This window comes from Trichomycterus rosablanca, chromosome 17 (assembly GCF_030014385.1).
Source record: "Trichomycterus rosablanca isolate fTriRos1 chromosome 17, fTriRos1.hap1, whole genome shotgun sequence".
Taxonomy (NCBI): domain Eukaryota; kingdom Metazoa; phylum Chordata; class Actinopteri; order Siluriformes; family Trichomycteridae; genus Trichomycterus; species Trichomycterus rosablanca.
Window position 1 is genome coordinate 10264975 of NC_086004.1, and position 15968 is coordinate 10280942.

Here is a 15968-nt window from a genome sequence, read left to right on the forward strand (position 1 = left end):
AGTCTCTTGGTCTCTCTTAGTCAGCCCACTGTGGGCTGTTTACATCTTGTATAGTGCTGTGACAACTAAGGTCTTTTTTTTTCTCTCATGTTATTACTTCTTGTTAAACATACTGCAACTGCCTTTTGCTCCAATGCAACTCCTCAGCTTTCATTTAATTCTCACATGCATTGTGCTTTAAAAGGCACATGTTACTTTTATTTGGTGGTGCAGTAGCAAAATGTAAATACAGGTCTGGTGTAAAATGTTATCACTAGATTGATTACACTTTGTATTTTGCCAGATGCATTAATTTAGGAATCTGATTGAACTTTGTGACTGGATCTGATTTAAAGCTGTTCTTTTCTAAGGGATTTACACCCTTCTATGGTGATGGTATAACTGCTTATAATAAACCCAATCAGACTTTAATTTACAACTATGACTGGCTGCTTTTTGGTTTCTCCAGTGACCAGTTAGACCCTGTGCAGTAAACTAGAAATTTTAATAGACTAATAAAACAAAAGCTCTCCATAATCAGGCCCCATCCTACCTCACCGACCTGCTCCATCAGCACATTCCCTCCCGTAGCCTTCGCTCTTCTGAGGCTAACCTACTGTCCATACCCTCTAGGACCAAGCACCGGACCTGGGGTGACAGGGCCTTTTCCATAGCTGCTCCATCTTTATGGAATGCTCTCCCCAAACACCTACGAGATTGTCCTGACCTGTCCAAATTCAAGTCACTTCTCAAAACTCATATATTCAAAATGGCATTTAACTTGTAACAACACGAAATAAATGCTTTTATTTTTGCTATTCTTTTTAATAGTTTTTATACTTAGATCACGACAGAAATGTGAAGTCCTAGATCCTAAAACTTGTAAAGTTTTCAGTTTCCTGATTGCATGTGAATCTGTCCTGTTTCTGTCTAATTTTAAGAAATTGTTCTATATTTGTTGTTCTCTCTCATAATTTAGCTAATTTTTAATGAACTGTCTTATGCTGCTCTCTTTGTTTATATCTTAATTATTCTTGATGTTCTATTTTGATTTTGTACTATGATTTGTATGGTGTATGTACGTATTTGTTTTGATTATTTGTCTTATGTAAAGCGTCTTTGAGTATCTTGAAAAGCGCTATATAAATAAAATTTATTATTATTATTATAAACTAGACTAGTGAAATACAATACCGTGTATGCTTTTTATCCTCCTGCAACATTCGTATGACCTGTAACTTTAATAAGCACTTTAGTCTCATTGAAAAGTTTTAAGAAAGCAAATTTGTGATCAGGTTTAAAATTGTAATAGTGCTGCCTTTTACTTTGTCTTAATTCAGTACAGTTGTTCATAGCCATTATGTCACTTGTCTTTCAGATCGTTATTCTCCACCCCCACCCTTTCGATATTATTCTTTTTGACTGTCCATCGTTGTCAAGCCGCCAAAGTGGAGAGTGTGGTTGCAGAGGGGGGTGCTTCTCGTTTCAGGTGAGTCTGTAACTGTTTGTACTGTGTGGGGCAAAATTGTGTTGTAATTGGGCATTTCTTAGTAAGCGATATGCGTTGGTGTCGTGCTGTTATTTTGCAGAATAAGCTGTATATTTTCAACATTGTTAAGTTAGTTAGTTTAGCTAATTATTTTACCCATAAGTAGCTCAGTGTCTTGTGGTTACATGCTTTTGCAATTAAAACAGGACTCTTAATGCATGGATTAAAGCAGCAGGAGGATAAATGAGGGACACGCTCACACTAGGCAACTTTAACAGCAAAGTCCTGGAGCAAATGTATCTGTTATTAAAGTATAGAGTGAAGCATGACACAGTATTAAGGTAGTTGTATAAAGGTGAAAACTCATTTTCTAATATTTGTCATTATTAATTCTACATTTACACTAGACATCTATAAATAAAATTCTGGCCACATTCCTAATTTAAATTTATATACAGCATCTTGTAAATTAAAAATGCAGCACTAAAATGAAAATGCACAAAAGAAACGAATTAGAACACAAGTAAAACACAGTTTACAAGAGAGCATAAAATATTCCAGTAAAAGAGTAGTGATACATGTTTAATGATTGTAAGTTGTTAAACTATTTTGGTAAAATTACTAACAAGCATCTGTCAGGCTCCTTCTGTGAGTATCATTAAGGGACTACAGCATGTTCAACCCTAGATGTCTGCAAGAGGCTATTAAATTGATCCATGCTTTACTTTTTTAAATTACTTATTAATAATATAGCTTGACTATTGTAATGTATCTTTCCTTGGACTTGCTACGGCAAACAAACTACTGATTACTACTGAAAACACTGATTACAAACTGGACTTAAAATAAGATCAGTTTTAGACCAATTTTAGCATCACGCCACTGTCTGCCTGTTTCCTTTCGGATTGACTATATATATATTCATCACTAGTTTTGAAGTGTCTAAATGGTTTTGCACCTTAATTTGAGTACCTGATAGATTGTGTATCCATATTCCAATGTAAGTAGAGAGTGTTAAAACCTTTTAAATATTAGGCATTGTCAGCTATTGTGTGCTTTGTTAGTTCTTTTGCCATTAATACCATTTTTCTTGAATTTGCAGTGCTTCTACGGGAGGAGGAGGTCGGGCTGCGTCTCAGCAGTATCCCAAGACTGTCGGCAACAGGTATGTATTTGTATCGCAACTAGGTCAACTTTAAGACTTATGTTATGTGCACAATTAAGTATGATCTTAAGGATTTGGATTGGGGGAAAAAGAATACAGAAGTAACATGACCTTTCTTAATGGAATTGCTTCGTGCATTGTGAGCTGATTTTTGTTTTTCTCTTTGGCAGCGAGTTCCTGGGGAAAACCCCAGGGTCTAGCGTTCAGAGATGGGTTCCTTCACGAAGCACTAGACGAGATGTCAGCTCCTCCAATGAAAAAGAACGCCAGGATGCAATCTTCAGAAAAGTGAGAGGGTACGGTGACATCAGTAGTAAAATTGTAGTGTTTAAATTGGGCTTTTAAGAAGTCATTGAAAGTGACATTTTGTGTTATTTATAGAAAATATTTTTAGTTGTTAAGCTATATAAACTGTTCTTGCTTGGTTTATTGCAATAAGCTGAAAATGTGTACATCTTACTAATAAGCCTAATGTGCAATAGGGGTTGAATAATTTTGATTACAACTAATTATATGTAGCATTTTTTTGCATGCAACTGCAGGCTGGAATAAACACTTGTAGTGTTATGTAGTTACCCAGTTTTAAAATGAATGTTTCTTGTTTCTATAGCATACTTAATAAACTGACCCCTGATAAGTTTGACAAGCTATGCCTTGAGCTTCTGAATGTGGGCGTGGATTCAAAGCTCGTCCTCAAAGGAATTATCTTGCTGGTGAGAATTACGTTTTCTCCTCTTTCTTACCCAGCAACCATGGTCTTGATTGTTTTCAGTTGTTTTGACCTGCAAACTTTTGCTGTTTAGATTGTAGACAAAGCCCTTGAAGAGCCCAAGTATAGCTCGCTATATGCTCAGCTATGTCTGCGTCTTGCAGAGGATGCTCCGAACTTTGATAACCCAGCTGAGATCCAGTCATCACAAAAGCAGAGCACTGTAAGTACCCGCTTTATTAAACAGAGATCAGTTTGTTCTGACAGGACTTGTTACTGTAGTAATTAACTAACTTTGAAGCTGCTGGGTTTTAATCAGCCTGTCTGCTCTTGTTACAGACATTCAGGAGACTTCTGATATCAAAGCTTCAAGATGAGTTTGAAAACCGCACCAGAAACGTTGAAAGTAAGTCCATGGTCATTTGGCTGGACAATGACACAGAAATGTTGGGAATGTTGCAGAGCCATAATTCAATTTCAGATCATTTTGAAGCCCTTAACATTTTTGCTCATTTATTTTTTATATTTTCAATATATGCTTCGTTTGAATCTTTTATCTCACTACAAAGAGTGGATATCCGAAGAAAACTGAAAGTGATATACAAATTAAAGAATAAATATAAGCCTAATGCAATCGGACTTAGTTTCTAAGATCGTAACATGAGTTGATGGGTTTACAAATCTGGAGATTAACTACTATTGGTTTTCACATATTTGAAACATGTAATTATTGGCATCAGCTAGATGTAAAACATACCTGTGTGGAATGCAGAGTGTAGGCAGTGGCAAGTTACCTTGCTTTTTCCTAGTGGTGAGTGACACAAAAGCTGTTTGCCCCATTTGCTCAACAAATTCTGTATTTTATAAAGAAGTGATACAGAAGAAAACGCTAACTCATTCGTATGAAGGCCATCCACAGCTTCTATTTGAAAGCTATGATTCAGTGGATCTATGTGTGTAGGCATTTAATATTGCTGTCCCTGATGTAGGCTGCCATTTGTAAAGAAGTAAGAAAACTATGCACTGAGAATAAGGTTAAAAATCATTGTCATAAATCTCTTCATCTATAATGAAAAGCAAGCAAATGACTACACACTTTTTTTTTCAAATGGACAATAGTTGGGGCTGTGTGCGCTTCAACACATGGAGTGTTTTATCTCAAGTTTAATTCTCAGCAAAGCCACCAATCTGGCTGGGCCTCCACACGCGTGTGCAATTAGCCGTGTGTGAGAAAGGGAAGTTCAGACATGTGATCTTCAGGACTGGTGCAATCTTTAAAGAACAAACTTCATGTTATTTAATGAAGTGCAGTTCAGTCATCTTTTAGAGGCAGAAATATGACGCGTTCTTGTTGGATACCAGGTCACTGTGTGCTACTGGGTAACGAGAGCAGACAAGATCCCACCAATGGCTGTCAAAATGCATATGTAAAGAACAAATGGTGTACTGAATGAGCAGATGCAAACATAACAAAATATAGGGGTCAAATCCCATCAGTAGATAGAGAATTTTCAGTCACCTTAAACAGCTTGGACCTACAGTCTACAAACATGCCACATTGGGCACCAGGCTGAGTTAGGGTTGGCATGTTTAATTGGCTTTTGTAATGACCTGCTTGCAATGTCTGCCTCAGTGTGTATCTTCCATTACTGCTGTTTACTGTTGCACTCCTAATAAATATTATGAAATATTCTTGTTTGTATATATTTTTTCTATTGTAATGGTCCTATAAGCTTGTTGGTCATGTCCCTAATTTGGACATGGAATTTTTTTTTCAGTCTATGACAAAAGCGATAGCCCTCTTACCTCTGAAGAAGAGGAACAGCGTGCTATTGCTAAGATCAAGATGCTGGGCAACATCAAATTCATTGGGGAACTTGGCAAACTTGATCTTATTCACGAGTCTATCCTTCATAAATGCATCAAAACAGTGAGTTCAAATGATTACGTACGTTATACCTATTTTATGGTCAGTTCAAATGGCTGTGACTTACTCATGTATTTTTTTTTCCACCCTTTAGCTTCTGGAAAAGAAGAAAAGAATCCAACTTAAGGATATGGGGGAGGATTTGGAGTGCCTCTGTCAGATAATGAGAACTGTCGGGCCCAGACTTGATCATAATAAAGCCAAGGTATTGCCTTGTTTTTCAAAGGAAATGCTAGAATAACTCGGCGCATGTTGTGGCTAACTTAAAGCACCACTTTTCATCTCTGAACACTGACCATTTGTTTTCCCATGTTGCAGTCCTTAATGGATCAGTACTTTACCCGCATGCGATCCTTAATGAACAACAAGGATTTGCCTGCTAGGATTCGTTTCCTGCTGCAGGATACTGTAGAGTTACGAGAGAACAACTGGGTGCCTAGGAAAGCTTTTCTTGACAATGGACCTAAGACCATCAATCAGATTCGTCAGGATGCAGTAAAGGTTAGTGTTGTTCTTCATAGTGTTGAAGTTGATCATAAAAACCAGAGTGATTTTCCTTTTTTTTTTTTTCCATTTCTTGATTCTAGGATTTAGGCATGTTCATTCCAGCTATGAACTCCGGATTGAGGACTGACTTTTTTCAAGAAAACACCTTCATACCAACACGAATAAGCAGAGAGGCTCTCGGGGGATTGGCTGATATGTTTGGACAAATGCCAGGTACATCCTGATCTAAGCTGCCTGTTGAGTGTTTATTATCCCACAGTGAGCTCTATTTAAAAATGAAGCTAGTATAATATAAACACAAGCACTTGTAAGTGATCCACTTAGGACTTTATTTAGCTTCTTTATTGCTTTTTTATGGGAGTTGTGATTCTTTTATTCCTTGGTTATAATCAGCAATCTTACAATATGGTGGTTTAGACCAGCCATACTGTACTGGTTCCAATTTGAATTGACTGAATCATTGGTAATGTAGTTATGGGAATCAGTTTTGGATTGATGCAATTAGACTTATTTTGTAAGATTGTAACTAGTTGATGGGTTTACTAAAATTTACAAATCTGGGAATTAACTATTATTGGTATTCACATTTGATTTTGGTGTTTATTAGCATCAGCCAGATGTGAAAAAAAAAAAAAAAATGGCTGGTTACCATGGTAAAATCTTTTTCTAATGGTGATAGTGGATGACGCATGCTGTTTGTCCCACTTGCTCAACAGTGCTGAAGTGAAATGGGAGAAAATGCAAACTCATTCAGCCTTTTGATAATCCTATACATTAGAGATGGGACGATCGATCGGCTACGAATCGGTATCGGCCGATTTTTAATCAAAATATGCTATCGGCGATATTTCCTAAAAGTAGCCGATCCGATCGTGTGATATATAAAGACCATGTTAAGTTAACAGCTCAGTGGATTGATCCAGACTTTGAGCTACGAAGCGCCAACCATCACATCACCATTCATTAACCATCGCACAGAAACCATCGTGAAAGCTCTTACGATGTAATTTTGCTGATTGTAATATTTACTTTAAAAAGATAATTTAACCCGGTCACATCTGAGTCGATTCTATCAGCACGTTATATAAACTCCTGGTTCACTTTGGTAAATCGTAAGCGGTTCTTACTTGTGATGTAGATGAGAACAGAAAACGTTACAGATCCAATCCGAGGCAAAAGTTTATTCATTATCAAATTCGTTAGTTCAGGATCATCTGCTGAACTTTTAGAAAACTTTTAGCTCCTTAGACGGAACGAGTCTGACTCGGTTACAGATCTGTGGTAATAGCAGTTTAATTAAGCTTTTTAATTAAGCTTTTTAATGTAAGTCACACAAAAATGTTCTGTAGTAGCTGGTGTTTATTTAAAACAACAACATTTAATTATTAACAGTAAACACGGAGAGATAACTGAGAAGATAAACTTACGCTTCACATAAAAACGAATCAACTCATGAATCAATGAATCACTTATAGCGATACTGTGAACAAAGCGTCTCTTCTAAAGGCACAAACACACACACGCGCGCTGCTCCGGTTTCTCTTTACTGTGAGGCTCTTTTTAAGTTTATCTACTGCTAATCCCCCCTTCCCGATCGGAATCGGCTATCGGCCGATGTCCCTGACAGGAGATCGGAATCGGTGCCAAAAACCCCGATCGGTCCATCTCTACTATACATTTTTATGCTCAAATACAAGGAATTTGTTTTTGGTTACAATAGCTCACAGTGCACATTAACAGAAGTACAAAAACATTTACACACACACAGAGACATACCTAAGTTTTCATGTGCAGCCAATCTGAATTTTGAGTTCCAAGTGCAGCTGTTAAGTGTTGTGTATGCTACTATGTATGTGTGTGTTGTGATGGTCAGAATTTGTCTTATACTTTTTTAATAAGTATATTGGTTTTTATTTCTTTCATACCAGATTGTTCTTTTATTATTGTTTTTTAGGTAGTGGGATTGGTACTGGGCCTGGAGTTATTCAAGACCGGTATTCCCCCACAATGGGGCGTCATCGTACTAACCCGCTCTTCAACGGTCATAGTGGCCACATGGCTCCTGCTCCCCAGTCTCAGTTTGACAAGCCTTTTATGAAAACCAACCAGGTAAACACCGACCTGTGTTTAATGATCTCGTTCTACTTGTGGATCGGTAATAAAGTGAAAACTTTGTTTTTAAAGGGGCAGAACATGCTGTTCCAGAACCAGACTCAACAGCAAGCTCAGTCTAAAGATTTGCCACCACGCTTCAAGAAAGGACAGCTTAATGCTGATGAGGTAGGCACATTAACCCAACACTTCAGATCCTTCTCACTGTGCTGCCCAGAATTACAAATGTAAACAAAGCCCTATTCATGGTGGGTTTTTTTTGTTTTTGTTTTTTTCTCTTTTACAGATTAGCTTGAGACCAGCTCAGTCATTTCTTCTGAACAAATCCCAAGTGCCAAAGCTGCAGCCACAGATCCCCACCATGATTCCTCACAGCGCGCAGCCTCCTCGAACATCCACTCCTCCGCTCGGACAGGTACGACCTTTCGGTTTTTTTTTTTTCATTTAAAGAAAAAAATCCTAACAAAAGAAAATTGTTTATTGACTTGTTTGTTTTTTCTTTTTAGCCTCCACAGCTTGGCCTTAAAACAAATCCACCTCCTATTCAAGAAAAACCACAGAAGACCAGCAAGAAACCACCACCTGCCAAAGAGGACTTGCTCAAAATGACTGTACGAACCTCATTTCTTTCATTTAACAGAAGCTGTATAGGGGCATGCCTTTATTTTTGCTTTAGAAGCATGTTTTTTTCCATTGAAATGACCATAAGCCAGTTTCATTTTTAATGTAAATGTGTGTCAGTAAAAAATCATGCGGTGATCCAAGTTGCTGGCAACAGCAGTGCCGGAGTTCCAGGTGTTCGAATTCTGGTTTGTGGGGAGCATGACAGTATGTCAATCTAGCTACTGGGGGGGCACACATTAGTGGTCCCAGGCCTGGCTAATTAAGAGGGTTTCGTCACTAAGGGCATCCGGCATAAGAACTGTGCTAAACCAATGATCTGCTTCTGGCTGCTCCTGTTAGGGCATGCCACAGGAGTTGTTCATTCTGTCGTTCAAGTGGGTAGCAGTCACCTCACAGCAAGAAGGTCCTGGGTTCGATCCCCAGGTGGGGCAGTCTGTGTCCTTTCTGTGTGGAGTTTGCATGTTCTCCCCGTGTCTGCATGGGCTTACTCCGGGTGCTCCGGTTTCCTCCAACAGTCCGAAGACATGGAAGTGAGGTGAATTGGAGACACTAAATTGTTCATGAATGTGAACTGATGAATCTCGTGTAATGAGTAACTACCGCTCCTGTCATGAATGTTACCAAAAGTGTAAAACATGACGTTAAAATCCTAATAAATAAACGAACAAACCCAAACCATAACCGCCCCTCCCCAATTTAGCATTTTCATAGTTTAATTTCGAAATTTGGTTTTTGTTTGTTTTTTTTTCAATTTCATGTCTGCATTGCTAACTTCATAAGGCTTTGTTTTTCTTTTAATTATCTACTTACATTCTCATAGTTTGTGTTCTGTATTATTTATGTCATTGATTGCGCTGCAGGTAAAATTACATTCAAAACTGTCTTTTAGGAGACGGTCATTAAGGACTACCTTAGCAGCAAGAACATCAGCAATGCTGTGACTGGAGTGAGGGAGATGAGAGCACCTAAACATTTTCTGCCAGAGATGTTGAGTAAGATCATCGTGTGCTCATTAGACAGCTCGGATGAAGACAAAGAACATGTCAGCACGCTGCTGAATACACTTCGTACCGAGGGGCTGATCACAGGGGAGAACTTCATACAGGTGTGTTTAGTAGAATTACATTTATAATAAGTGTATGCATTATATCTTTCGTTAGGACTTTCTCAAACCCAGACATTCTCCTCCCACAGGCTTTCCTTACCATTTTGGACCAGTGTCCTAAACTTGAGGGGGACATTCCGCTGGTGAAGTCCTATCTGGCTCAGTTTGCAGCCCGTGCCATTATTGCGGAGCTCATGAGCATTGCAGATTTGGCCCATCCTCTGGAGAACGGCACACACTTCCCTCTTTTCTTGCTCTGTCTTCAGCAAACAGCTAAGCTGAAGGATAAGGAGTGGCTCACTGACCTGTTCCAGCAAAGCAAGGTCAACATGCAGATGATGCTGCCAGGTACTGATATTTTTTTTTTTTTTCCTGATTCAATGTTTACAATGGGGCGTCTTTCTTTGGGGTCTATAGTAATCTCAAATTATATAGGTGGATATCATTCAAGCTGCTGCGTTTTCTGTGGACTGGATATTGACTTCTATACTTCTGTTTTGCAGAAATAGACCAAAACAAAGATCGCATGTTGGAAATTCTGGAGGGGAAGGGCCTGAGCTTCCTCTTTCCTCTCATGAAACTGGAGAAGGAGCTGCTGAAACAGATTGAAGCAGACCCATCACCCCAGTCTATCTATAAGTGGATCAAGGACAACATCTCTCCCAAGCTTCACATCGACAGGGGGTTTGTCAACATTCTGATGACTAGGTATGACTTCTTTAATAAATAGATTTCTTACATCAGCCATCCTGAACCAATGTTCAAAGTACCACTGTGCAAGACAAAAAAAAACTAACACAACTTAATTCAGAAATAATCATTAATTTCCTGAAAACAAATGTTTACTTATGTATAAATACAAGACTATAATACCAATTATCATTTAAAGGGGACCTCCATAGGATCCACACTAATGGGCTTCTTACACTGCAATGACTCTACCATGTGTTATTACAATGCTAATGCGTTGTACTTGCTGTAATCGATAATAAACATCTAACGGTGTCCTGTGATCAAAAAGTGTCCTCACATAAAAAGAATAGAGGAAGATTCTGGAACATATATCTGGGGGAAACAATCTAGCTCTAGTCTTAATTAAGACAATATAGCCTGCTGTAGTATTTAAAAATCACAACAACTTTGCTGCACCTGATACACATGAGAACAATACGCACTACCATGTTTCACTGCAGTTCTGAGACTGGTCCACCACCCAATTATCTGGTCAGTGGGGGGTCTTTTGCCACCTTTCTGTACCCCATTTATCGATTATAAAATATGCAGAGCAACATATGGGCTACAGTTCTCGGTGAGTGTACACTGTCTGTATTATACTATATTCTGGTGATTAGGAGGGGTCTCATGAAAGCTTCATGAAAGCCAACTCAAACTTTATAAAACTAGTTCAAGCATTTCTTTAACATGATGATTTTTTTGGACTTCTCCATTCAGCTTTTTGCAGTACATTTGCCATGAGATGTATCCCACCAACTCAGAAGAACAGTTATCATCACCCAGTAAAGAACAGATTGACCAGGAGAAACAACTACTGCTGGCCTTTAAACCGGTGATGCAGAAGTTCCTGCATGATCACGTGGACCTGCAGGTCAGCGCCCTGTACGCGCTCCAAGTGCACTGCAACACCAGTGCTTTCCCCAAAGGTATGTAACCAGAATCATGACCTTTACAAGTTTCCAAGTGAATGAAATCGAGACTGGTGAATGCATAACATTATGTTGCTTACAGGAATGTTGCTGCGTTACTTCGTCAACTTTTATGACATGGAAATAATTGAAGAAGAAGCCTTCCTCTCATGGAAAGAAGATATTGCTCAAGAGTTTACTGGCAAAGGAAAAGCCTTGTTCCAGGTAATCTTTTAGCACAGATTTCTTTTAATGTGACCCGTATGTTACTTAAATTCATAAACAGTGCATGCGCACAAGCATCTAATTTGAACATGTTCCACCTCCCAGGTCATCTTGGCTCTTTTTACTTGTTTAGACATGAAATTTACTATGAACATCTGGAATACTGACAAGTCATAAATGACTGAGCTTGTATTCTAATAACAAAAGGATAAAACACATGATTGTGTAACCAACATGCATAAAAATCAAAGATTGTCAGTTGTATTCTACAGTTCAGTTCTATTTAACTTGGAATTTCCAGCTGGCTGCCACACCTTATAAAAGCCATCACCTCCAAGGCAAGTTATAGAATGCCCCAAATACCCCTAGACAGACAATAAATACACATGCCTGGAACCATAAGTTTTTTACACAACACTCAGTCATAACCTACTTTGCAGCCATAAAAATTAAAATATAAAATAGCCCAAATGCTAATACAAGATAAAATAAGCAGACAAACATAATTCTGACACATACATGTTAAACATGGCATTAAAACCCGTATGACCACGTATAAATAATTCACTAGCCAATCCAGCTAAATGGAGTAGCTGAATTTATGGCTCGATATTCATTTTAATACTACCTATTAGGACAACAATCATTTAACACCTGCAAAAATGACCGTGCAAATGAATAACAACACATTTGCATTCATAGTCATTGGGAGGTGATCTGGTAAGTACAACAAGGGAAATATGGTATGTGGATCAGAATGAGCCACTCTGGCAACCTCTAAATCGGGCAGCCAAAAGAAAGATTGATTTTGGATTATTTTTTTTTTTTCATATGGACAGCCAGTGGTCTTGCCCTTCTGATTAGATACAACTAATATAGGGCTGCACGATATTGGAAAAAACTGACATTGCGATATTTTTTTTTCCTACGATTATATTGCGATATTTAAAAAATGCAGGAATTTTCACCACATTATCAATCATATTAATAATGCATGTATCTTACTCTAAATAAGGGGCTCATCTGTGAAAAAGGGTGGTGCCTACAAGGGATACAAAAGATTATGACCAGCTACATCTTTGTACTCGGTTAAAACTGAGCATTAAACTAAGAAAGCTTCAATATCACATGAGGGAATTAACAGGATTGAAAAAATTGGTCATTTAAAATGTTATTTCACAATCAAAACCTATTCAAGTAGTAAACATTATTTAAAAAAAAAAATATACAAACAAAAGAGCAGCTATACACCTGTTCCAAATCCGAGATTTCTTAGTTACTTAGATGCCTTGGTTACTAAGCACAATGCTGAGGCAGAACGAGTGAGACTCGAAAGCGTCCTTAGTGATGAAGACAATCCCAGAATTCTCTCAAACGTAAATAAATAATTATTAATTTTTAACGAGTGTTTTTCTTTGCAAGTTTGGGCTTGTCAGCAAATGTAACAGTTTTCTGTACACGAATCGAGATGTTATATTGACATGTTAGCGCCGTCCCACCTCATTCCATTGGTTTTAATGGCAAGATGCTAAACGCGAAACCCGATGGAATCGGGCGCGTTCCAATAACCTGCTTTCTAAGTCATTGACTTATTAGGATCCTCTCTACTGTGGCAGCTGCCTATGTAGGTAGTACAGCAAGGCAGCTCACTAGGTTTTTGAACACACTGGTATATATTACATGGAAAATGAGAACGGTGTGAATTTTCGTTTTGTCAAGCAGCAAAAAAGTTTTAGCATGACGTATTTGATTTAATTTGCATTAAGTAACATCGCACGTCCACACATCGCGATGTCGATGCTGAAACGAAATATCGTGCAGCCCTAAACGAACATCTTTTTTTGTACACATTGTTGTGGTATTTTGGTACATGTAGCTGAATTTAAAGACTTGGTGTATCCTCAGAATTGCCACCTGCAGCATATATAGTGTTTTAAAATCCACCAATTTATGGTATGATTTTTACTACATTAGTTCTGCTTGTGATCTTGACTTACATGCTCATTGTTTAGGTGAACCAGTGGCTAACCTGGTTGGAGACGGCTGAAGAAGAGGAGTCTGAGGAAGAGGCTGACTGAGAAACCAGCCAAAGCCTTACATGGTAGTCATCGTGCTTTTCTGCTCAACCCACTGCCATCCTTTTGTTTTACCCTATGCCTCATTTCCCTGCATTCCACAGTGTTCTATGCACCCCTCATCACCTCATCATTTAAAGCATGTAATGATTTGCTATGTTTGAAACACTCAAGAAATGGTATTGGCGACGTGAAACCCACTCGTTTTGCTTTTAAAACCTCTTCCGAACGTATTCACAAGAACACGTACTGCTGCTCTCTAACAACCGTAGAAACGCACTTTGTGCTCAGTGTCATGAGTCGTTGCAATATGCTCCATCGATTGTTACAAAGAATCCTTTACTGTAATCATCGGAAACCGGACATTTTAAGTGGTTAGTGCTTCTACCTCTGTAGTGAATTTAGTACACCTGGTTGAATTCAGTCCCTTCTAACCTGCACGGTCTTGAAGTCCAGATTGAAAACCACAACCTCGGGTTACTACTTCCGCTCTGATCGGATTGCGACGAACGAAAAGCCATGTGAGAAATTCTACAGCCTTTTTAATCCACCCACTGTTGTCCCCCTCCGTTCTTTGTCCAACTTTGATACTTGAATTTTTCTTAACAGCATGTTCAGGGATTACCAAACATGGCCTGTTTAGATGCAGCGACATTTTGAGTGAAACAGCCTTGTGTTAATGGTCGTTTTTAAATGGAAAACTTTTAATTGGTGAAATAAAGATGAATACACAATTGGAATTGTAGTCGACTGTGCAACCACTCTGCTTACAAAACCCAAATTTGTTTGCCATAATATCTAATATAGATATTTATTGAACTATCATGAAAAACAACTGATGCTTTATCTTTAGGTAGAACAATAAAATGGATGCACGTGGTATACGCTATTTAAAGTGTTACTGTATGATGTAAGAGCTCTGAATGTTCTGTGTACCACTTGCTTAAGTTTCAATAAAGTTACACACCAGGATTAAGCAGCCTTGTGGTTTTTGTGTATTTAACAAGTCTTGAATGTGGCAACTTGCTGTTGACCTTTCCTACTCTGTACTGCTTTTATCTTTGGCACCTCTTCCAAAATGTGAATTTTATTTACTGTCTTTTACCACTGGTTTGTCCTATTCATGATGGGTGGGTCTGATTCACTGGGTGAAAAGGCCAGGAAATACCCTGGACAACTCACCGGTCTATCACAAGGCAAACACATGTGCGCGCACACATTCACACACACTTATACCTAGTGGGACTTTCTGTCCGGTTAACCTGACTGAATGTCTTTGAACTGTGGGAGGAAACCCACACAGACTGCTCCACATGGGACCTTCTTGCTGTAAGGCAACAGTGTTCTGTATTCTTTTGTCGATCATTCAGACTCCTGTCTCTTGACGTCCAGACAGTGGTAGTTGCTGTTGCAAGGCTACACCCCTTTCTGGTCTTCCCTTTTTCATCTACTGTCACGCTAACACGGATTATGCACCTATTTATATTAATATACTGGAACATGTTTTTACCCATTATTTGACACAATAACCCTTTTTATTTAAATAAAGAGCCGAAGACTAAATTCTCTTAATGTATTCAGACCCTTTGATGTGCTGCTGCAAACTGTGATCAGGTGGATCTTTTTCATGTTGTACCATCACTTCATTGTAGTCTGGGTCCAATTTCCCCTAGAATCATAGGGTGCAACGCTGTAACACACCCAAGACAGGACATTAATACATCGTGGGTCCTCAACTATTGATCCCAAGGCTGCTAGTTTAAGCCCTGTTGCCAAGTTGAACCCCTGGGCAAGGTTGTTTGCATTGTGTATGGTTACAATAGCAATTTGGGGTGGCTAAGTGGGTAGCACTGTCTCCCTTAGTATTTCTTTTAATGTATGCATTTTAACCACTTAGAAGTGTCTAGTCCTGAAGGGGCAATAATTGGGTGGGATCAGTGGCTGACTGAGGTGCCTGCATCAAGGAGCGCCTGGCCAGCCCATAGCACAGATTATGGGTAATTATTATAACACTAATCAATACATTCATACTAGGGCTGGGTGATATGACTTAAACTCATATATCGATATGCTTTTGAAAAGTGGTGATATACGATATTTTAGCTTATTTTGTTTACAAGATATATTAAGAACACAAAATACTGTAGTTCTGATACATTCTGAATTAGTGTTTATATTTTGTACTATTATAAAGCTGTATTTGTATTCATATTGACAATATTTATATCAGACAAACCAGCAGAATCACACAATCACATTTATGCTGCCCATTTTACTTCAAATAAACGAGCACCAAAAAATCACAATATTTGATCATGCTTTGCTATCATAACCGCTGCTTACCTTGAGCTTCTCTTCATCAAATTCAGACCAAATATTTATACGTGTTGTTCTATTTAGAGATAAAA

The 15968-nt window shown here is 38.4% G+C and overlaps 1 protein-coding gene across 1 annotated transcript; it reads left to right on the top strand.

Moving 5' to 3' along the window:
• The first annotated feature begins 1178 nt into the window (after positions 1–1178).
• eif4g2a (eukaryotic translation initiation factor 4, gamma 2a) lies at positions 1179–14536 on the top strand. The gene is made up of 21 exons (XM_063013397.1): positions 1179–1213; positions 1358–1468; positions 2571–2633; positions 2804–2929; positions 3244–3346; positions 3437–3565; positions 3682–3748; positions 5121–5272; positions 5364–5474; positions 5588–5770; positions 5857–5989; positions 7731–7885; positions 7961–8056; positions 8175–8303; positions 8395–8499; positions 9402–9617; positions 9707–9965; positions 10121–10325; positions 11070–11278; positions 11364–11485; positions 13498–14536. The coding sequence occupies exons 1-21, from the start codon at positions 1179–1181 to the stop codon at positions 13561–13563; spliced, it is 2775 nt and encodes a 924-aa protein (XP_062869467.1). The 3' UTR covers positions 13564–14536.
• Positions 14537–15968: the final 1432 nt, after the last annotated feature.